Genomic DNA, 24,615 nt, shown 5'->3' on the forward strand with positions numbered 1-24,615 from the left:
GAAAAAACAGATAACAGTCGTTTCCCGTTTCCATGACTTAAACTGCAGTGCCGGACTTTTGCGCCGCATACGGACTGGACCAGGACTGAACCAGGACTAAAACAGGTCTAAAACAGGTCTAAACCGGTGTCAGTCCCAGTCTGGTCCCGGTTTGGTCCCTGTCCCAGTCTTAGTCCCCGTCTCAGTTCTGGTATGGTCCCGGTCTCGGTTGCGGTCTCAGTCCCGGTCTCAGTCCTGGTCCTGGTCCCGGTCTAAGTCCTGGTCTCAGTTCTGGTCTGATCCTGGGCTCGGTCCTGGTCTCAGTCCTGGTCTGGTTCCGGTCTCAATCCTGATCACCCGACAGTCTGTCCAGACACTCAGTCATGGTTTAGACCTGGTTTAGACCTGGTTTAGTCCTGTTTTAGTCCTGGTTCAGTCCTGGTTCAGTCCTGGTTCAGTCCGTATGCAGTGCAAAAGTCCGGCATCACAGTTTAAGTCACGATAACGGCCGTTATCCGTTTTTTCCTTTATTCATTTAAACACAAAATCGAAAACTGAAAAAACAAATCATTATCTGTTTTTTCATTTTGGTTTAGAAGACAAATAATGAAGAAAATAGTTGTTTTTTCATTTTCTTATTTTTGGTTTTATATTAAAAAAACAAATGAACAAATGATACATGGATTAATCTGGCTGAAGTGTCTTGCATAATGACACGACATCATCATCCAAGATATATATTGAAACTAGTTACAATCATGAACCATTACATTACTACTAAATAAATAAAAACTAGTACAAATTGCTCATAACAAGAATTTTTTAGCCAGTGTGAATCTACAATCTTGCTGGAGTGTTTTTGCCCAACGACACAGCAGCAGCATACAAAAATATATACTGAAACTGTAATCACAATCATAAAACTTTAAATTACAACTATGTAAATCAAAACTATAGTTCAAACTGTTCTAAAAATGTGTGAGTGTAAATTCAAGTATTTTTAGCGAGCGTACTTTTTAGCAGAGCGTATTTCTTGTGGTCACTCACTCATCACATCGGTCTCTGCAGAAGCACATTGGGCTAATGAGCAGAGTGTGAAAATGTTTGTAACAACAGCTGCCGCATTTTCTCAAACCGTTTTTCCTGTTAGGCTCATTTACCGCCTCAATTTTCCCAATAATTTGAGGAAAATGGGAAAGCAATAATGTATGAAACGGGCTGTGTCACTGGAAGCAAACTACCCTTGATAAAAATTCAAAATCGGATCCTGTGGAGTATAGCATCTTCATCTGTACTTATGTCGGCGAAGCGAAAAATAAGTAAAAACTGTTACTGTGAGGCACATGACAGAATTTACTTTTATTCCATATTTGCACTAGGTAACTTTTCTGGTAGGGGGTCCACCGTCTGCAGATATCCGTTGAAATGTTATGGCTTTTCCTTTCTTTTAAACGTGTCCAACTACCTTTATTGAATTACAGGAGTGTTTATGTCTCAAAATACCTTGAAAAACATGCATTCTCTTTATGAGCGGGCTTGCCTCTCCACAGATCTGACCTGTAACTTGGCTTGACGACCCCATCTGCTTGTCTCCATGGAGATAGATAACTTTAATACTATACAGTGTGTACAAAACTATAACATCTTCATGGAGACAAGTTGATAGGCTACGTTCAGACTGTAGGGCTTATTGCTCACTTCGTATTTTTTGTGAAATCTGATTTTTTTTTTTGCGAGGTCATTTACATTTCCAATTAAATGTGATTTGTATGTGATCACCACTGTGAACTCTAAATGCCTCAAAAGTGTCCCACATGCGCATTGGAGAACAGCGAGCTCAGTGTTTAAGGAAGTATCCTAAACGCTGGGCTTGTCTCCCAAAATACAATCCAATTCTTCCTAAAATGGACAGGATACATGTCCACGGCCGCTTCGTTTGTTTGAGTGTGGAGCCTCCTTGTATTTGGTTCTCAGGCTCTTTTTTATTCAGTGGTACTGGATCGAGGACCACCTGTAGCCGCGCTTGATCAGTTCTTTGTCAGTCATTTCTAAAAAGGCCTGGTTCCCCTGATTCGCCCCTCCAGATTTGGCCTCAATACAGCGATCCCCCCAAATATTAATAAACTCACTAACCTCACTTTCCCTCCATTGACTAGACTCCGAGCCTGACGTGTAGGTCGGATGAATGCGACCTGGGTGTTCAAATCGAAGTCGCATGTCAAAAGATCGAATATGTTTCGATTTTAAGAGCACATATCCAAGTGGCCTTTGTCGCATTTGAAAAAATCGGCTCTGTGTCGTTCAGACTGTCATTAAAAGATCAGATACAGGTCACATAGGGGCGAAAAACTCTGATTTGGGTCACTTCAGACTGCAGTCTAAATTCATTATGTATGGCTACTATTGAAATGTAGTTGTTTTAGCTGCTTTCTTACCGTCTTTCTCCAAAAAAACAATTTATTCTTATACACAATGCATTTTTATTGGATCTTGTGAAAGTTTAAAATAGATATGAGCATCTTGCCAATACACAAGCGTAGACCTCGGCTTACATTTCTGTGATAGTATTTTTAAATTGATTTCTTTTTTGTGTGTGTGTGTGGTTATTTTCGGATTTATTTGACAGTTAAGGTCGTGAAATGTGGACAAAACTATGAGAAAACACCTGGGTTGCTCTGCTTTGTGTCATTGTTTCTATTTCAGTCCACTCTAAGAGATTACAGAGGTCTACAGCGCACCTGACTCCTCACTGCTTACTTTGATTGACAGCTTGCTTGTTCCTATGGCAACAAAGTCCAAACTTCGAGCCTAACTTAAATTAAAATAGTTCAAAGTTAAAATTTTGGATGAGTTCCTTCATGTAATTGCTCTAAACGCATTTTTATAGCTTGCTTTTTTTTCCAATTTCAAACCACAAAAACAGCATTCATCTTTTTAATGTTGACGACAGCTGTTGACTTGACACTGCCTGTTTCTATGGTAACCACATTCAGGGCAAAGGGACATTATTTCTCTGTTCATTTGTTGACTCAAACACTATCATTCTTCTGTGCGCTGTTGTAGCACTCGGATTCTTGTACGGCAGCAGCATTTTCTAACAAATTATTCAGATGGGCTGAGTGAAGTGAAATGAAGAGTAGAATAAGAAACACGGAGCCTTTTGGGGTCTGTGTATCTTATTCTGTGTATTTTTTTATTAGTAGTACCTTTTTTTACTGCTTACTTTTTCCTGCAATAAACAAGTTTAATGAATAATCACCAGAATGTTCAAATTAATACACGTTATACAGCACAGTGCATTTCAATCAACATATACATGGTTTAGTCTATGAAATGAAACACAGTTTTTCAATATTTGATTTTAAAATGTTATTGTTTTGCCGATTCACATTTTCCTCTCACTGTTCTCTTCGTTCAGTGGCTCTTTTGGTTGTGAGAGTTGCTTACAGTTAAACTTTATAATTACTGTACTGTTAGCCTGAATAAGGAATGCGCAAAGTCTTAATTCATAATGAACAAATTATTTATTAAGAATGATTCAGTCTTCAGTACTTAAGGTTAAGATCTTAGGGGTTAGATATATTAAAGAGTGGGTGCAAAATTGATATCTTGGCGCTTTCTACCATGTTATGATTAGGGATGGGCATGATTAGTCGATTAATCAATAATGATCATTAAGACTTTCGTCGATCATGTTCATTTTTAATCAACAAACTGAATGTAGGTTGCTGTGTGTAGCATAGCGTAAGGAGATGAGTCTGCGTGTGACAGCCAAACACTGGAGTTGCAGCCTCACAGTCCCATGTTTCGGCTCTGGCACACCTCCTTTGAGATCACTGTACCACTCAATGAGTGCATTTACATGCACATCAGTATCCTGGTTTTGTCATGGTGCATGCATATGCAGTATCCCATATACATGCACGTGCTAAACCTGCACACGTCTGATATTTGAAAACATGAATCATCTCCAATGCAACATATGCAAAGAACAGACTCACCTTCAGCATCAACATCCCTTTGTCACAGAAAGAACACGTATATTCCCTAGCCGAGTCCTTTAGTCCAACAGAAGTTGAACCGCATCAGCGCACAAGAGCTGTTTTTTTCTTCACTTAGTTTATGCAAATTAGCCATGCGGTTTTAAGTTTCGTTTCTGTAAGACTTGCGCAAAGCTGCATTAAACACATTAAAATGTCAAATTGGCTGATGTGGCTCTAGAGTGGTTATGGTTTATATGTTGTAAAGTTGAGTTTATTTATGCTGATTAATAATAGTAATAATAATGATTATAATTTTAATATAAAAACATGAATGATTAATCGAAAATCAACCGTTAATTCTCCCGACGATTGATTAAGAAAATTTTATTGAATGCCCATCCCTAGTTTTAATGCTGTTCCCTCATCAAAAACATGCCTAAAGAGGTTTTATATGTCATCCATGCGTGTTTGAGTAATGTAGTAATCTCTCCCGGGACCTATTCGATCCCTGCTCATGGTTAGCTGTAAGAATCTGCACAATACTCAGCCCACAAGCCAACGTCATTCATGATCCCACACGAAAATGTTCTACAAAAAGCATGATTCAAAACAATACACTATAAAATGCAGTTTTTTCATGAGCTGAACGCAAACTGGTTGTAATGTCATAGCGCTCTGAAGGTGGAGTGACTTAGCGTGGAGAGCAAAGGGAGGGGTGACTTAGAGCGTCAAAAAACATGTTAATACACTGTAAATATAACATTTTCAAAACAATAAAAGGTAAAATAGTAATCTAAATGTTTTGTATTAGCAGTTAATACCCCATAGAAGTGTTTTTCTCTTTCAGCTATTTGTTCATTATAAATTATGTCTTTTATCATGCTTTATCAACACTAATTATAATGGTATAGTTATTATAAAGGTTGCCTCGCCCCAGACCCTGTCCTTTTGTTTGGTTTGACATTTAAATTAATGAGAATTCACTATAACATTGCTAATTAGTGACATTTCTCCATCTCTGTCTGTCAGGGAGAGTCTGACTCATTCTCTGTCACTGTCACATATTTTTCAGATCTGCCAAAGTACAGCAGGTGCTAATCCAGTTGTTACGCTCCAATTTTACAATTTCGTGAAATTCTGGTCCAAAATAAGGCATTCTTTGTGTGTAGAATGAGAACATATTAGCATTTTACAAGCCTGTCCCACCTCCAGATTTGCATGATTATACACCAGAGGACAGAAAGTCTTGCAATTACTATATTTACCAAGATAATTTTTTAAATAAATTATCATATACCAGTGCGGTTCAGAGGAGTTCACAGCAGTTTTATGGTTTGTGAACCGTCAAAATATACTAGACGCATAAAATAGATGTGCTGAAAATACTATTATGCAGAATGTGACTTCTTTCCTCAGGTATGATTTGAAGAAAGCAATAAGAATATTCAAATCAAAATCTGTCTGTTGAATTGGGAAAGGTCTTTGCAAAATCCTTAAAATTAGGAAGGAAACATTATGCCTAAAATCCTTGAACTCCTACTCTTACTACTATTATTATCCATGAATTACAAATGCTTGATAATACTCTTCATAGGCCATTTCTACAGGAAATTTAACTAATTCTACCTCTATATTGCTGCTACTACACTGCAAGGCATTGTTACACAAACCTAAAATTATCGTTTCAAGCCTTTTTAAGAGTGTGAGTCAGTCTAAATGTAAAATACTTTCATCTGAATGATCCAAGGTATTGATTACCTGCTTCAAATTTGTTTCAATATTTGGCTCTTGGTGAAAAAAGTTTGGACACCCTGTCATGAAGTGTAATAATGTCCATAACAAGAGCAGAAATACTGTATTAGCCTACCATATTTTTTGGACTATAAGACGCTTCAGATTATCAGGTGCAATATCAATAACGTTGAATTATCGCATCTATTTTCATACATAAGGCACCTCGGAATTATAATGCACATTAACCAAAACAACACTTGAGACTGATCCCTTAGCGCAGGCATACACGATCCATTGGCAGATCATGGTGTAATTCGCCCCGCGTTGCCTCTCTGTCTTGGTGAAAGTGTATTATGAATATGAATGTGGGTGGATAATTAAAATTTGGATTTTTATTTCCTGCGAGGAGGACTCAAATATACACTGAGTAATAATGTGCTTAATGCAGCTTTGTGCACATTTGTTTACGTTTTACAGAAACAAAACTGTGATTTTGACAGATTTTTTAGCGCTGTGCACCACATAAAATCGGTTCGAAATCAGTACGTACAACCAGAATTAATACATAAGGCACACCAGATTATAAGAACCATTGTAGATTTTTGAGAAAATTAAAGGATTTTAAGTGTGCCTTGTAGTCTGAAAAATATGGTACTTGTTCTACCCACTACAAACGAATATTAAATAATTGGATACTATACTATAACTACTACTTGCACAATGTTATCCCTCCTATACCTATTTGCTTTAAACTAACACTACCAGCTACGCACGACAGCTTTAGTACCGAAACAGCACTGTCTCTCTCCCAAATTACAAAAATACTGAGTTTTCTAGCTCCAATCCACTCAGATGCCTGTCTCATTCTAACTTTGTGTGGCTTTTTGACCAAACTTTATTTTTTTCTCCTCACTGACGCGGATAAGCATGTTGGACTCTGCGTTCGCCATCTGCCTCTGTGTGAAACTCAAAGCCCTGGCCCCATCTGCACCATTGGATCACACCATTGTTTGTTTACAGCTAATTACCACCAGGGTCTGAGAATCGCTGTGATACTGAGATAAGGTGCTCGTAATTATATCAGGCTTGTTCAATTACAAGAGAAGGTATAGTAGGTACATAGCTCTTAGGATTAAACGGGCACTGTGTAGCTTTCTAATGGAGGGTACGTCTCCATGGAGATGTTGCTTTGATATGGATATAAAAAGAAGCAGTATCGGGCCAAATTACAAGAGAGATTGGTTTAATACCTGACTATGGAGCCATCAAACAATAGCATTTCTATGGAGACAAGCATGTGGTAGTAGTGTCGTAGTATTTGATTTTTTTTACGGTCTTGATCTCGTCTTGGACACGAGCGCATTTGGTCTCGGTCTTGTCTCGGTCTTGATGGCTTTTGGTCTCGGTCTTGTCTCGGTCTTGATTGCGCTTGGACTCGGTCTTGTCTCGGTCTTGTCTTGGTCTTCTCTCGGTCTTGATGGTGCTTGGTCTCGGTCTTGTCTCGGCCTTGTCTCGGTCTTGATAGCGCTTGGTCTTGTCTCGGTCTTGATGGTGCTTGGACTTGGTCTTGTCTCAGTCTTGTCTCGATCTTGATGGCGCTTGGTCTCGGTCTTGTCTCGATCTTGATGGCGCTTGGTCTCGGTCTTGATGATGCTTGGACTCGGTCTTGTCTCGATCTTGATTGCGCTTGAACTCGGTCTTGTCTTGGTCTTGTCTTGGTCTTGATGGCGCTTGGACTCGGTCTTGTCTCTCAGACTCAAGGTCTGACACTTGACAAGTATTCCATTATAATCATATTTCATTACGGCCTGTAAATGTGCAGAGGCTGCTAAATATCACTGCAAAACCAGTAAGATCATGTAACTGTAAATGTCATGAACTTGAAAAAAAAAAACACTTGATTCACTTTGAAGTTGTTTTCTGTAAAGTGCCAATGGAAGTGGGATTAAAGAAGTGGCTCTCAAACTTTGGGTGAGTGTTTTAGTACACTACAGTTTGCTTGGCCTATTTTAAGCATAAACGAACATTAATCAGATAAAATGGAGATAGATTTATAAGAAACATTGATATATAGCTGCAAAAATAACTGTAAAATGCAAATAAATATAGGAAATTACAACAATCTTAATTTGGTCTCGATGGGTCATGGTCATGGTCTTGTCTCAGTCTCGATCCTCAGAGGTCTTGGTCTTGTCTCGGTCTCAGGACCCTGTGGTCTCGGACAAGTCTTGGTCTCATTTAGTATGGTCTTGACTATAACACTATGTAGTACTACCTTAAACAAAAAAGTTACATAGTGCACCTTTAAAGATTGGGGTCTTTATGGTGGAGGAAATGTCTCTAGGAGATGCCATTGTTTTGTTACACAAGCAAGCAGTCTACGTTATAAGATAGATCAGTCTAATGTCATACTGTGGAACATTTCCATCAAAACAGAAGCATCTCTGTGGAGACAACCAGATCACTATCACAGATCACTAGGATCACTGTGTCTCCATGGAGATGTCATTGCTTTGACAGGAATGGAAACAAACAGCATCAGGCTAAGTTAGAAGATGAATCTGTTTAATGCCATATGAGGAACATTTCTGTCAAAGCAATATCATCTCTATGGAGACAAGCAGAAAAGTTACACAGTACATCTTGGGGTTTTATAGTTAAGTCTCCTCACTGAAATGAAGGAAAGCAGAAAGTAAATTGGCACACACAGTCAACTTGTTTTGTGATGTGTTAAAATGTAAATATCTGTGAATGATGGTGGATTTAGTTATGTTTTTTTTTTTTTTCCCTTTTTGCAGTTATCTGTTTTAATTTAATAGTCATACACAGAATCAATCCTGCACCAGTCCATCAATGTCTTCTTCAAATGGTGTCTGAATTCACCTGTGGTTGTTGCAATGAGTTATACCAGTCTAGTCTATTTTCCATCCGTCAATACCCCCTTGAATATTTTAGTCTTATCAGCAGCTGAGCAATAAAATAAACTCTTTTCTTCAATAACCCCCAAGGCCTGAGAATTTTTTTCAGAATTTTAAGTGATAAAATAAAAAAAGAATACTTGCAACTGATTTTATCTTTTGCCAAAACTGAATACATCACATTTTTTAACTAAATGAATTACTGGATTTCCTTTCTTTCTAAACTTGTAACACTTTTGATTAAAATTCTTGATTAATGTTTGTGTGAGCCAGGCCCTCTGTGTAATCTGTAATGAGTCTGCAGTGAGAAATGTTCCGGGGTTTTTGGTGCAGACAGGAAAAGCTATTTGTATTTAACACGTCTCACCTCACTGCAGTAACAGCCATGTCCAAGCCACGAACTGAACCTCTGCCAAGATGTATTGATGTTTGGCCTGCAGTCTGCTTTCTGTTTACGATGCAGGAGGTAGGACATGTAAGGAGATACTTTGTTGGTGTTCAACTTTGGAAAGCATGTGTCTTCATATTTCCCGATTTTCTATTTTTTGATATATAAAGAAGTGGACTAAGGGAGTGTGACGTCATAGAGCTCACTAACGCATGCAGTTATAAGAGCGAATTTGGAGCCAAGTTCCATATTAGGAATAGGATTTTATTTAGAGAAATTTGGAGAGGAGATGTCTTCCGCATTTAAGAGATACGTGACACAAATTAGCAGCTGTGGTTACATCGTCTCAAGTTTGGACGGGGGATTTTCTGGCTCCAGTCCCTTCTGGATTCGAACCAAATGTAGAAGGGACTCATCAGCCAGTTTCACTTTGTGGAAACTGTCTGACCTCGCACCCTTAGGATTTGTTCGCTTGATGATAGGCAGGTACTTTTTTTATTTAACCAATCGCTGCTATTTGATCGTGACAAATGTAATGCCCCAAATCCAGTAGGAAGAAGGGCAATAACGTCTTTCCCCTTGATTAAATCCTCGATCTTGGGAATCTTTGCCAACACAGAATGTATGGCTTTGTCTGCATCCATCTCAACCGCTTTGTTTACTGTTGAGCTGTACCACAAAAGGACCCAGACAGGCGCTTCAGTTTGACCTCATAGCTTCACAGCTCTTCACTGATTGGCCGATGTGCGATCTACAATTTCCGGGGTTCTTGCAAACAATATAGTGTATTCTGATTCCTGACCTAGTTGCTGGAGAGAAATTACATTGAGTGAAGGCACTAGGTAGCACCAGCCTGGTTAGAAGGGACTGGCTGTTCAGGCAAATTAAACTGTACATCATTATATTTCCACACTGTGTTAACTAACCTTGCATTTCCTCTGTTTTACCTTGCTGTCCGCAGGTCGGGGTTTGGCGTCCCTGAGTCGCAGGCGTGTATCTTGTAAGGCTTTGGGGCGGGGCGACTGTGAGGGCTGGCTCTGGAGGAAGAGAGATGCTAAAGGATACTTCTCTCAGAAATGGAAGAAATACTGGTTTGTGCTCAAGGACAACTGCCTGTACTGGTACATCAACGAGGAGGTGGGTTTAAGATCCTGCTGCATGCTCTGGTTTTCACTGTTGCTATGGTACTTATTAACAAAGTTTTAGAAGTACTTTTAATGGTTGTTTTCAGATTGGACAATGTAATGACGTCATACTTCAAGACTGGGAGGAAAGCGACGGTTTTTCTATTGATTACATAGTATTTTTGTAAATTCACAAATGTTGAACCTGATAATTTCTACAGTGACTAGACCTTAGAACTCGCTTACATTAAAACGTTATTTTAGCTGCATCCCATCTGTATTAAATATTATTGGTCTATATAGAAGGAGGTCCCTCTTATGGCATTACCTTCACATTATAAACCAGATGTTACGTCCAGATAGTTCCTCTGACTTAATTTCTTGCACCACTACTTCAACTTGAAAGTAATGGTGCTCTAATTTGAGTGCAGTTTTTGGCTACCCTTCCTCCCTCTGGTAATTGATACGGGTTTAATGGCTGTGACCCCATCTGATAGAGTAACTTAAAGAGGGGGTATTATGCAAAGTCGACTTTTAAGAGCTTTCTGCCATATTATAACATTGTTGCCTCATCACAAACATGCCTGAATTGGTTTTATATGTCATCGGTGCATTTCTGAGTAACCTTGCGAGTTCAAAAACCTACGTCACCCAGCTCCCGCAGAACAATTCTCCATAAGTATTAGGGATGTTACGATATTCTGACTGTACAATATTTATTGCGATATTTTGAAGATGCTGATATAATTGTAGATAGGACACTTTTTTTGCTTTTAAAATACCTTGACAAGATTTTGGTGTGAATTATTTCCACCATAATCCCAAGAATTCAAGTAAAAAACATATAACTTCATGTTTTCTGCACAGAAATGAATCATGGGATATGTAGTTCCCGATTTATAAGCTGTTGCTAATATAAAACCATGCATTTAAGCAAAGGAACTTGTGATTCAATATATTGTGACAGCCCAAGATGTTATTGTGAGACTTTTGACGATAAAATATCATGATAATTCGATTATTGTTACATCCCTAATAAATAAATAAATAAAAAAGCATGATGAAAAATAATACACTACAACTTCACAAACCTGATGTGATGTGCAGTAGTTTCATAAGAAGGGTACACACTCATTATGCTGGGGGAGTGAGTTAGCATGGAGAGCAAAATGAGGAGTCTCCACTCAGAGCATTAAAGATGAAAACTGAAACTAATTTAAGATTTTAGTATGTTGTTTTCAGCGTTTTCAAACCACTGAAAGGAAACATGATGATCTAAATACATTATTACCCCGTCTTTAGCCAGATTTTACAAACTGAAAACTACTTGTACCCTACTCCACTTTCAATTATTTTCTGCTGTGACATTTGAATGAAAAAAGACAATGCTTAAATTCTGATATTTGGTGTCACACATCTATTGTACAAAAGCTGTTATGGCCGATTTTATTTTTGTCAACAGCTCGTTGTAAAACTTGTGAAAGAACAGAATGTGACTATCCAGATGTTACATAAGACATTTTGTAATAATAATAATAATATGTCTGTCAAACAAATTTATTTTTGAACTGAAAAGAATCCAGCTGAGAGGAAAATGTGTTTTTGGTGGTTTTGGTAGCGGTGCATTGTTATTGAATTTTATGTTTTTAACCAATATTCAATGTACAATACTAATATATTAAAGCTTTTTCCTTATGTTTCCACTCAGGACGAGAAAGCAGAGGGTTTCGTCAGTCTTCCAGAGTTCAAAATCGACCGGGCCAGTGAATGCCGCAAGAAATAGTACGTATTTCCATGTTATATCATAATATTATAAACACAAATAGTGGAGCTGAAGATTAATTGGCATCAAATTGAAAGCACTAGAAAGTCACATTTAGCAAATCACAAAGGCTACAGTTATTATTCTGATTAAAGGAGCACTACGCAGCTTTTCTGATGGAGGATCAGCTACCTACTTGTCTTCATGGAGATGTTATTGCTTTCCCGTGAATGTGCCATAGTATGACATTAAACATATCCATCTAGCATTTATTCATTACAGGTCATTACAGTCAACTCTCTACAGATCTGAACTGTAATGTAGTGTAGTGCTGTAATCTGGTTGTCTCCCTTGTGATTGATTGGTTTAATCTATACTGTGGAACATTCTAGACAAAGCAGTAGCATCTCCATAGAGACAAGCAGATATCAGACCCCCCACCAGAAAAGTGCAGTGCATCTTTAAGTAACACAATATTCTCAATAAACAAAATATATCTCACTGTATTATCTAAAACCATAGATTTAAAAAACAAACATCTTCTTGACCGTCATTCACTCGATGGGAGCCGGGTGCTTTTTTTATTTAACCAATCCCTGCTATTTGATCGTGATGTAATGCGCCAAATCCCATATGAAGAAAGGCAATAATGTCTTTCCCCTTGATAAGATTCACCAAACATTGTCTTTGTTCCGACTTTAAATCCTTGATCTCAGGAACCGTTGCCAACACAGAATGTCTGTCTTCGTCTACATCCATCTCGACCGCTTTGTTTACTGTTGTGCTGTTCCACAAAAAGGGAAACAGTCATGGCTTCGCAGCTCTTCGCTGATTGGATGGTGCACAGTCTACAACTTCCAGGGTTCTTGCAAACCGTCTAGTGTATTCTGATTCCTGACATAGTCGCTGGAGAGAAACCAAATTGAGCGAAGGCACTAGGTGGCCCCAGCTCACATGTTGCAGTTCTAACTAAGGCAGTAATTTATGATCAAATTGTGTTAAAATAAAGCTCAGATTAAAGACTAACAAGGCTCAGACCGAGTAGTGCCTTCAGTTAGCGTCACACCCCCAGGAAATACTGACATCAGCTGCAAAATACCAATAAAACCAGAGCTGTGAATTCAAACTCTCTGAATGCTAAAGTTATAGACAAGTCAGCGTGACATGTACAAAAAAATCACTTCACAAAGAGATTTTCTTTTCGAAGAACAAATGACTCTTTTGAAAATTGTCACAGTGTTTCTTTAGTGACCTGAATAATCTTGACTTCCCTGACCCTAGTCTTGTAGTTTAACATTTTTATTTTTCAGTCTTCTCTCAAATGTGAAAGCTCCAGGGTGAATTTAAAACATGCTCTTTAAACTGAATCTTAATCGCTAATTGTACAAATCGTTCAGAATCTCAATGTTAAGATATTTGTTAATTTTTTTTTTTTAGCCCAAGTGAGCAGATACGAGCATTTATGATGAGGCACAGGCACAAAAACAAATTAAAAGAGAAACTACAGTAAATCACACACATGTTTTGAGTACACTGTAGAAAATTAATAGATCATAATTATAATATATTAATAATAATATTAATAATAATATAAAACACTGTATAATAATAACAAAACAACCAGCAGCTTTCTTTTTTCTTTGTCCTTTTTAGATATGAGCCTTTATGTGTGTATAATGTGCATGTACTGTATGTTCTACCTTTGTAATGACATTTCTCTTTGCCCTCTCTTTTCGCTTTGTGTTTCTAGTGCATTTAAAGCCTGCCACCCCAAGGTCAAAAGCTTCTACTTTGCAGCAGATGGAGTGGACGACATGAACAGGTAAAAACAGCATTGTGTAAGCAGTAACTGTATAATAAAAACTGATACAAAAACTACAAAAATTAGATCCTCATTCAAGCAGGTAACAATACTAAAAAAGTCACATTCACAGAGACAAAAATGAACCTTTCTTTAATAATTTTAGAATGATTTTGAGCTGTATCAGAGCAAGTATAAGAGCACATAGACTAGTATACACCCATAGACCACTGAGGGATTACACAGATATAAGGCCACATGGTAATATAAAAAAAATTCTACAATTTAACACTGATTTAAAGGTGCACTGCGCAAAATATCCAGTTGAGGGTTCGCCACCTCCTTGTTTACATGGAAATACTTTTGCTTTGTTTAGAATATTCCACAGTATACAGTAAAGCAATCTATCACAAAAGAGACAAGCAGGTTACAGCACTACGCTATGTTACAATTCAAATCTGCGTAGAGTCGCCCCTGTTCACAGAAGGAATTAATGTTTAATAATGTGTTCATGTCTAAGCAACAACAGACTTCACCTGAAAAGTTAAGCAGTACACCTTGAATGAAAATCACATTATATTGTCTAAAGAAAGACTTTTTTTTTTGTTTTTTTAATCTTTGTGTTATCAGAATTAGTATTGAGAATTGATCTATTATTTTGAAGTTTTATAAATCTTTTGACAACACTTCCCAGAAGGATAAACTACTCATTTAGACCATAACTACGCTTTTTAAACTTTTATTTATTTATTTATTTGCAGGGAATGATCTATGCATACAAGAGTTCCTCAGCAGATGTACATATATTTTTACTGTGTGTGCTCTTTTTCTCATTTGCATAAAGTAAATTAAACTTTTGCTTAAAACATTTGGCAAATATTTGTACTAGAGCATATGGATGTATTGGACGAGCTGCTGGCAGGGATTTTTTGGCAATTATAATTATGGAGAAAATTCAACAAATGAGGAAGTCAATTTAAAATATAGTCATAAATTACTCTTGAGGAGAGAATATGATGATAAAACATTGCCAATAGACAAAAGCCTCCTCAAAATCCTTTTATAGGCTGGTATTGAAGAATAAGTACATTAGAAGACCGTGTTAAGTACTTCTATACTTAAAGGGCCCATATTACGCTATTTTTTGATATATGTTGTAATGTTATTTCCTCATCAAAAACATACTTGGAGTGTGTTTTGTTTCATTCACACATCTTTAATATACAAACCCTGCTTATTTAGGCTGAATTTCTCTCACAAAAAGAACAGAATATTTGATTTTGAGCTTTGCAGATGTAGAGAGCATAATAAATAGTTCCTTAAGCATGTGTGAATGAAAAAAAACACAACTCCAGGTATGTTTTTGACTTAAAGTTCACAAGAATCAATTTTGTGTAATATAGGACCTTTAATTGAGAGTTAAAATATTGTACAAACCTTTTTTTTATATATTTCAGATGGTTGAGTCGATTAAATCAGGCAGCTGTGGGCTACGCAGAGAGAGAGAGGATGCGCCAGGAGCAAGGTAAGTCTTAACATCAATTATTTAAAACTAGTTTGAAGCACAAAAAGTAAAATTTTTTTTCTTGCTTCACAAATCTCATTCACAACTCCAACTTGAATTTTAAACAGCCTACTTCAAGGTTCTGTGCAGATGATACTGTAGATGTTTCATACTCACACAATTTGCAATTTGGTACCATAGTAGCTTGAACTGACTGCACAGATTACATTGTTATCAGACCAATACTGGATCAATAAAACAATTTGTAGCTTGATTGGGCAAGAACCAGTTTTCCTCATAAATTAAACTTAATTTACTGAGGAAAAAACCAAAGAAAATCCATGTCCGACTCCATCATTTGTATATTGACTAAGGGTTTGCATGGTTATAACATCGCAATTCAGGATGTAGACAGTTTATGACTTTCAGAGTGATGATGCCATAACAATTAACAATTCAAAAGGAAATATTTTGGCCTGTAAATGGTGAAAAGTCTTCAAAACGGCAGCAATAAACAGGAAGCTGAAACCCATAAATAGTAATTACCTAATTACCTGCTTAATTTCCATTGTGCCATTAGTCCATTCTTCACATTTCTAACACTTCTCACACGTCCTAATGATTCACTGGGATGAGTTTATAATAGCTGTTCACATCGTTTAGAGACCAACACAACTACCATGTTAACAGCACACTTCCTGGAAAAAAATTGGGCACTTTAAATATGCAGAACGAGGTGATGTCATCTCCAACCGATCTTTCTACCTCTGGTATTACTTGCATTTGTATTTTGTGGACTATAAGGAGCACTTAAAATCCTTTAATTTTCTGAAAAATGTACAGTGCGCCTTATGTATTAATTCTGGTTGTGCTTACTGACCTCGAACCAATTTTATATGGTACACAGCGCTCAAAAATCTGTTAGAATTGCAGTTTTTTTCAGCGCTTAGAGTTTATGCAAATTAGCCATGTGGTTTTAAGTTTCATTTCTGTAAAACATAAACAAATGTGCGCAAAGCTGCATTAAACACATTATTACTCAATGTATATTTGAGTCCTCATCCTTGGAAATAAACAAAAAAATAATAATCAAAAAATGTGATTACATGTGGGGAAAAAGAATAATAAAAAAAAAGATACCCACAAAGAACAATAGCCTTTGCCAGTTACTACGTCACTGGCTATCCACCCACATTCACATTCATGATACACATTCTCCAAGACCAGGCGAATTATGCTACTAAGCGTCGTCCGTTTGTCCGTGTGCCTTATGTATGAAAATAGATGAATTCAACATTATTGATATTGCCCCTTATAGTCTGAAAAAATACAGTAGTTAGTTTTAATCTTTTTGATGTGATTTTGCTGCAGATTACTGGAGTGAGAGCGACCATGAAGACGAGACCACCTCCAGCCCGAAACAGGACAGCCCGCCACCTCCGTATGACACCTACCCCCGCCCCCCCTCTGTGAGTAATACAGACATTTATACATATATAGATACTCATAGTACAGTACATATGTGAGCGTCTGTGCGTATGTGGCGTGATTAAGATGCTCCTGCACCGCTCATGTTATTGCCAATCAAGCCATGAGGGACCCATGGGGAGGAGAATGTGATAATTGACGCTATAATTATGGCTCTGACTAGTTTGCTCTAGTTCGCTCTACATTCAGCTTGTGTTTTTTTTTCATACAATAATAAGTCCAGACAAATAGACCACTTTTCAATCCGTCGCCTAAAGTTGCAGAGATAATTACAGTCTAATTTTGTTTTTAGGTGAGTTGCATGATTAGGGTCAATGGAAATAAATTGTCGGACTGATTTTGTATTTATGGCTTACACAACTAGGGCTGGATGAGATTCTGAGAGACGTGTGTACTGCATTGAAACTAGTCTAGCTTTTGGAAATCTTTATTGGAATTATATTTCTTTAGAAGGCCTACTTCTAAATACCCTAATATTGTATTATAATATTGTAAAATAATGTCTTAAACTCCTCCACACTGCAGCATCTTCAGAACACAGTGACATTCGATGATTTTAATCTCACTGTTTCTAAAGGCAGTGTTTTTTTCACCATATTATTCATGTTTGTAAAAAGAAGAGAAGCCCGAAACATATGGCTGCTTAACATCTGTAAACAAGTTGGTGCATTCAGCTTGTTTTTCACTCTTGAGGCTCAGTGAAGACATCACAGAGACAAAAGCTGTCTCTGTCATTATTATTATTTAGAGCCTCCTTGGTCTGTGTTTAAGCTGTTCTGGGCATTCGCTGGAGCATTAGCTGAGGCAGATGCATGCAGAGGGCTCTATTTGCTGTATCGACCCAATCTATTCATTAAATCTGATCCAAGCCAATACTCTAAACGTGGTATTGGATTGGGGCTTCCCTAATCATGACCATTTTCTATGGTAAAAGGTCACATTTTTAGATAGCGCTTTTCCACTTTCAAGGTTAATCAAAGCGCCTTAAAACAAAGAACCATTTACCCATTCACACACAGATTCACACACCTATGTACGCAGACACTGGGGGCGAGGTGGGTTAAGTGTCTTGTCCAAGGACACAATGACAGCATTCATCTGTGGGTTCATCTGTGGGAGCTGAATTGCACTGCCAACCTGTGGGTTAGTGGATCTGACTGCTCAGTCAGTGATGTTTATATCAAGAGCGTGGCTTTTGGATCAGTGGACAAACGCTTTACCAACTGAGCTGCTGTTGCTCCCTCTATTGGTCAGTACATTTCCAAATCAGCTTTTCTACCATTTTACTTAAACCCATTGTTACAATTATAGTGATAGTTTGAGCTGAAGTGTCTAGCATTTTGGCCTCACAGCAGGAAGGTTCCAGGTTTAATTTCCTTTCTTTGCGGAGTTTGCAAACCTAAAAAAAGCGCCACAGGTAAAACCTATCAACTAAGTTAGTCCTGACCCACGACTAGCTCAAGATCTAGAGATGGGTCCCCTGTTCCTGACAGGTTGAACCAGAAGCATTGAAGGATGGGTCAAATGCAGAGGACAAATCTCTTTATGTGGGCTATAAAACCTTAACCCTATTCTCCTTTCTTTGTTCCTTTCAGATGAGTGCGTACATGGAGGGCCGTACACGTCTGTCTTCCACTGAAACGTCGCGCTCTCGTTCGTCTCAAGAGGACTTTCTCTGTGGAGAGCCCCCGTCCGCTGAGCCGCAGTACCACCCTGGGCCTCTAGGGGGAGGCACCACACACAGCGGCAGGAAACCAGGAGGCAGCAACAGCAGCGACGTACAGTACCGATGTGACACGGTAGAGGTCAGTGAGGAGCTGTTATTTGTAAGTCGTTAAAGGTACATTATGTAACTTTTATTGCTCTGCCTTGAATGTTCCACAGTGCAGCATTATTTAATTGCTCATAAATACCTTGAAAAATATTTTTAAGAAATCATTCATCTTCACTGCAATAACTGTCCTAAATACCATCAAGTTGTTTGATTTTTCAACATCAGATTTTATTTAGTTAGTTTTTGTCATCCCTCCACAAATCTGATCTTTATGGAGATAGATTAACCCTTCCAGACCTAATATAAGGGCAATTTTGTCCTCACCTGGACTTTTTCTTTAATTTTGCTATTAAAACTCCCCCTTTTACCCCCTAATGAAGTATTATACATCCTTTTTTTTCAGTACAACCTGTTATTTCACAGGCTGTTGCTGTATTTGTGCCATATGGCTGTAATAAAAGCTATAGGACCAGAAATACAAATAAAAAAAAAATAAATAAATAAAATAAAATTCTTCATATTCTTTCATACAAAACACACAGCAAACATGTATAAGCAACTTTTTGGACATAATTTTTTTATTTTTTTATTTTTTTATTTAACACCTCAGTTACAAAAGAGCAAAATATCAAGTCTGTAAGTAAACTAAAAATGTCCTTTTTGCCTCAAAACAAAACCAAAAAAAAAAGTGCAATGGCCCTATGACTTTACTAGTGCCACTCATGGAAACAGATCATCTCAGGTGATTATTACATTTGAAATAAACCTTTCAAGTAAAAATAGCAAGCGATGCGCAATTATGCAGACCAAGATGCATAATTAGCCATTTATTTGAGAAATAACTGCACTTAGAGCTGCTTTTTCAATTGTTACGAACACAGACGCTCAGAGCAGTCGACCATCTTGACTCACTACACTCTTTGGCAAAGTTTGGACCAATCAAAATGGAGGGAGCGAATGAGTTTGGCAGAAAACAAAGTTCCTATTGGACACTCGTTTCCCTACATCATCACACAGCGTGCGTGTGACGTAGGATAATACCGGAAATATGTTCGGAAAGCCTCAACTCTCAGGAAAAACTGTAAATTTTTATCTTTTATGGATGGAAAGTTATGCGCGGTTATATAAAACATATTCCCAGGTTTCATATACGATACTGTCAGGCTGGAAGGATTAATACCATATTGCGGAACATTCCAGGTAAGATAATAGTATCTACATGGAGACAAGCAAATGGCAGGAAAGTTATGTAGTCCTTGCATTGTATATTGTTTTTATAGGCAAGACACCTCTATAAAACACATCTTTAAACATTCTTTAATATGAAAAGATTTTGAGCAAGTAATTGATAGACAGTATTGTTGGATTTCTAAAAAACATCTCAGATCCTTTTCTCTGAGTGGTCATTTTACTGTGTCCTGATTCCTGAACCATGCGTTTTTCTGTTGCAATAGTCGGACCTAAATAACAGTTGTTCTGAAAACCACTGAAGAGTAATTGGCCTCTTTTCTGCAGCGTTTCCTCAAACACACTGATTTCAGACAGGTGAAAATGTGTTTTTAGACCCAAAATTGCTCTCAAGTGTCATGTTTCATAAAACACAAACACACACTCCTGTACAGTGATTTATAGAGAAAGGTACCAGTGTTTTGTTATGTTACCAACCCAGTCCAGTCAGTTAAATATCTCTAGTGACTCGCCACTTAGTATAAACTGTAGAAGAGTAAATTATACATTAAAGGTCCGATATTACGCAAAATTGACTCTTTAATTGAGCTTTAAGCCATGTTTTAATGTTGTTCCCTCATCAAAAACAAACCTGGAGTTGTGTTTTGTTTCATTCACACGTTTGAGTAATCTTTTGTTTGTCTACATCTCCAAAGCTCTAAGTGCTCTGTTCAACCTTGTAATGTGGTCATTTTCAAGTTAACAGCGACATTTTACCTTTAGTTCAGTGGAGATGGGCAATTCCAAGCCTGAAAATATCCAACTGATGCTAGTGAAAGTGTAAGGAGCACTTCTTGTATTACCACATCACATCACATCATGGAAAACACAACTCCAGGTCTGTTTTTGATGAGAAACAACATTATTATAACAGAAAATAGCGAAATATTGGCCCTGATAGTGCTTTATGCTGTAGTTTTGTGACTTGATTGCTATAATCCTTATCCAACATTATAAATATGTAGTTAAAGATGCTTTTCTTGAGGAGGGTACACCACTTGCTTGTATCAATGTTGAGGATGTTGCTTTGCTTGTAATTTTCCACAGTATGGCTTTTATCTATCTTGCATTTAATCAAATACACATGTTTAAATTGCTAAAAAAAATAATAATAACTTGGAAAACATGCATTCTTGGAGTGTATGTGCTAATGATTTCACTTGCTTTTCTCCTTGGAGTAGGCAAGTTGGATGCCAGACAGTGGAATATTCCAGGCAGATCCTCCTCCGAAAAAGTTATATACTGCATCTTTAATGTCGTGCCAACAGATTATGGCCACAGAAAAATACAAATCCTTTAGAATAGCAATGATTATTCTTGGCAAGGCTTAAAATAAAAGTTTTTTTTTTGTCTTCTCTTGTTTGCAGTACCGCTCGAGTCCCGCAGGAGGCAGTAGTGACACAGGCTCCCCGGGCCGTTCTTCTTCTTCTCAGAGGCGCTCGTGGCAGGACCTGATTGAGACGCCTCTGACTGAAGCTGGACTGCACTATCTGCAAACAGGACCTCTGGGTAAAACGATAATGCAACAGGAAATAGACTAAATCAATGTATTTTGTGATTATATTTTATATACAAAACAATATTACCAGTACATTAAAGATGCACTATGTAACTTTTATGATGAGAAGGTTGACTCCATGGAGGTATTATTTCATTGCTTGAAGTGTTCCATGTTTTAGCATTTAACATATCTGTCTTAAATTTATTCAGTTATAGATGTGAATATTGAAAAAAAAAAAAAAAAAACCCACACAAAGAATGATTTCTTACTGTGAGCAGGATCACACCCTCCACTGATCTGACTTGTCACTTGGCCTGATGGCATTACAAACTTGTCTCCGTAGATATATAGATACATTTAATGCTATACTTTGGGCCATTCTAGGCAACGTTATTATATCTCCATGGAGATGAGCAGGTCTGGACTCTTAAGCCCTAATTTGCAAACCTCTGTGTCACTTGCAGCACATTCACACGAGATAAGTAAATGACTCTATTTTACTGACATTGACACATAGAATGCGGAAAGAAAAGAAAGAGATAGAAAAGGTGCACATTTATAATAACAAACACTGAGACGCAGACTCACACGGGACTAGTATTATCACCGAAAGTCTGTGTTTGGTGAAATATTGTAGGTAATTTGCGACAGAATTTTTACTTTACAAATTACAGACATGGCGCATTTGCACGGGAATAAGATCTCAGACATCCTCTGTGAGTAATACTAATCCTGTGTGAGTAGGGCTGTAAACAAAAGTTACATACTAAAGTAAACACTTGTTTATAGATGAGAACTTTTTCAGGGTTGCAGCGAGGTCTTAAAAGTCTTAAAAAGGTCTTATATTTCATGTTCCTAAATTAAGTCTTAAATTATGTTGTCCAAGTCTTATTTTTTTCACAAAAGTCTTAAATTTCATTAGCCTATTTTTTTGTTACTCAACCGGGCTGCAGTGCAATGTTAAATGGAGGGAGGAAAAAAGCAACAACATGAAATAACGTGAATGAACGTCTAATTTACTAACATACTAATTAGTATGTTCAAACAGTACTCTGGTTTTTGGCAACGGCGGCAATGAGTAAACAATCAGTTCCGTGAACACTGTCAGATCTGCTCATGTTTATGTCACAAACATCACCACCTAGCCTCCTGACATGCATATCCAATCCAATTCCACACACTTTTGCATCACCGTATACACGCAGATTTCCTCCTAAAAACACTCGTCTAAACGCAGAATAAAAATTGAAGACGCTACGCCATCATATAAACGTAGCCTTAGATTCTAGATATAGTACTGGTAGTTGGTTTGTTATTATTAGAATTAGACCTGATGTTTTTTGCCCGCATAATGGGTGCAACGTTGGTCTTAATTTTCATTTAACTGGTCTTAAAAAGGCCTGAAAAAAGTCTTAAATTTGGGGTAGTCAAACCCGGGGATACTCTGTTTTTAGAATTTTGTAGTATTAGTGCGTAATGATAAGCAAAATAACATTAAGCCTTGTTTCTGTTATGCTATTTCTTGTCCAAACCATTATCTTTATAACAAGAAGGGCTTTTAAGTGATAAAAAGTACAACATTTCCTTGATAATATTTTAGTTTGATCAATTTAAGACTCTTACAGCTATAATAGGCTAATTAGCAATGTGTCGTGACAGCTATTTTTAACGGTAGTGTTTTTTCGTTGCTAAATGCTGCTTTAATTCCCAGTCCGTGTTGCAATTAACTTTTTGTGTCTTGTATGATTTATTATCCCATTTTATTAGATAGGCTCTTGTTGATCTTACAATAACACACTTGAGACTTCAGACATTAATTCCACAGCAGACCAAAGACGCACAGTTGTGTTTTCTAAATTGTCCTGTCATGTTTCTTGTTCAGAGGATGCGGTGTTTGCGGAGCCTGGTCACGGGGGAGGGTCCATGATGATGCTGTCCGGAGGGGTCTACACGCTGCCCGCTCAGAGGAATGTCCCGTTGCCTGTGGCGATGCACCGGCTCGTCCCCATGGCGACGCAGGGAGGGAAACCACGCAGCTTCACTTTACCCCGGGACAGTAACCTGCACTCGCTGCTGGCCCCGCCCCCGAGAGACGACCCACACGCCCACAATGGTGAGAGAGGTACTGTGGAGAAGTTTTGAATTTCACTGTTTTTCAGACTCAAATCAAAACCTTGTCCTGTTGGGCAAGTTACTTTAAAACTGTAATGTGTTATTTACGACTTGTTACTGTCATTTCAAAGTAATTTGATACATTACAATATTACTGCATTTAAAATATAAGGCATTACACGACTATTGCAGCACTTTTAAGTTACTCTCACCAAATAACTGTGAAGATTTTAAATGTGAAGAACTTTTGCGCTGTATATGGACTGAACCAGGACTAAACCAGGACTAAACCAAAACTGAACCAGGACTGAACCAGGAGTAAACCAGGACTGAACCAGGACTAAACCAAAACTGAACCAGGACTGAACCAGGAACCAGGACTGAACCAGGAAACCAGGACTAACAGGACTAACCAAAACTGAACCAGGACTGAACCAGGACTGAACCAGGAGTAAACCAGGACTGAACCAGGACTAAACCAAAACTGAACCAGGACTGAACCAGGACTAAACCAGGACCAAACCAGGATTAATCTTGGACTAGAACTTGGAATCTAGGACCGCCTGTGAGAGAACCGTGGAACAGAGTGCCTGCAAGGTGCGATTGGGCGTCAGCTGCGATTAGCCCAGTGGAGCATGTTCCTTTTGCTCACGGTCACCCGACGGTCTACGTGGGGGCATCTCTGGCGATTCACTGCTGCTGATTTCGTCGTAATTTTAGCGAATAAAAAACACCACTTTAGTCTAGGTTAAAAAAGCATTGTAATATGCTTTACTGACATTTGTACCAAGTAAAATATTACAATTTTTTCCCCCTCCAATGCCTTACATTACTGTTACAGCAAAAAGCAATGCATTACAGTAATTTGTTACCTTTATAATGCATTACTCCCAACACTGGTCCTGATTAATTCTAATGTATCTACTCTTATAAGTACTCATGTATACAAGTTAAAAAAAATTCTGAAATATTATGTAACTTTCTCGAAGTGGCAAGTCACCTCTATGATTCCACGGAAATAGAAAGTTCCTTGGAGATAGATCGTTATTTTTATTTATCAAATATTTTACCAGAAAAAATCCCACTGAGATTAAGAACAACAGGTCAGAGAGAAAGAAAAACAGAACCAGAAAAACAAAAATAAAACTGAAAAAAAGAGCACAGGCTTGGTAACTTTCCCGTACATCAGGGGCATAACAGAAAAAGTGCAGAGGGAAATGAGAAAACACAATCAATCAACAGAGAAAACTCAGGCAATTTCTCACCCACCCAAAACACAAAACAGAACCGGAGCATAAATGTAATGTCATATACGAAATA

General features: G+C 37.8%; 1 protein-coding gene across 1 annotated transcript in view; it reads left to right on the plus strand.

Annotated features, from left to right (window-relative positions):
* cnksr2a (connector enhancer of kinase suppressor of Ras 2a) overlaps positions 1–24,615 on the plus strand; it is a 136,253-nt gene that overhangs the window by 104,015 nt on the left and 7,623 nt on the right. The window contains exons 15-22 of the mRNA XM_055150962.1: positions 9,964–10,139; positions 11,835–11,908; positions 13,639–13,710; positions 15,147–15,214; positions 16,565–16,662; positions 18,277–18,486; positions 21,050–21,191; positions 23,066–23,296. Coding sequence (XP_055006937.1) covers positions 9,964–10,139; positions 11,835–11,908; positions 13,639–13,710; positions 15,147–15,214; positions 16,565–16,662; positions 18,277–18,486; positions 21,050–21,191; positions 23,066–23,296 — 1,071 coding nt within the window. The remainder of the gene's footprint in view (positions 1–9,963; positions 10,140–11,834; positions 11,909–13,638; positions 13,711–15,146; positions 15,215–16,564; positions 16,663–18,276; positions 18,487–21,049; positions 21,192–23,065; positions 23,297–24,615) is intronic.

This window comes from Boleophthalmus pectinirostris, unplaced genomic scaffold (assembly GCF_026225935.1).
Source record: "Boleophthalmus pectinirostris isolate CB_2022bp ecotype Guang Dong unplaced genomic scaffold, ASM2622593v1 HiC_scaffold_15, whole genome shotgun sequence".
Classification (NCBI taxonomy): domain Eukaryota; kingdom Metazoa; phylum Chordata; class Actinopteri; order Gobiiformes; family Gobiidae; genus Boleophthalmus; species Boleophthalmus pectinirostris.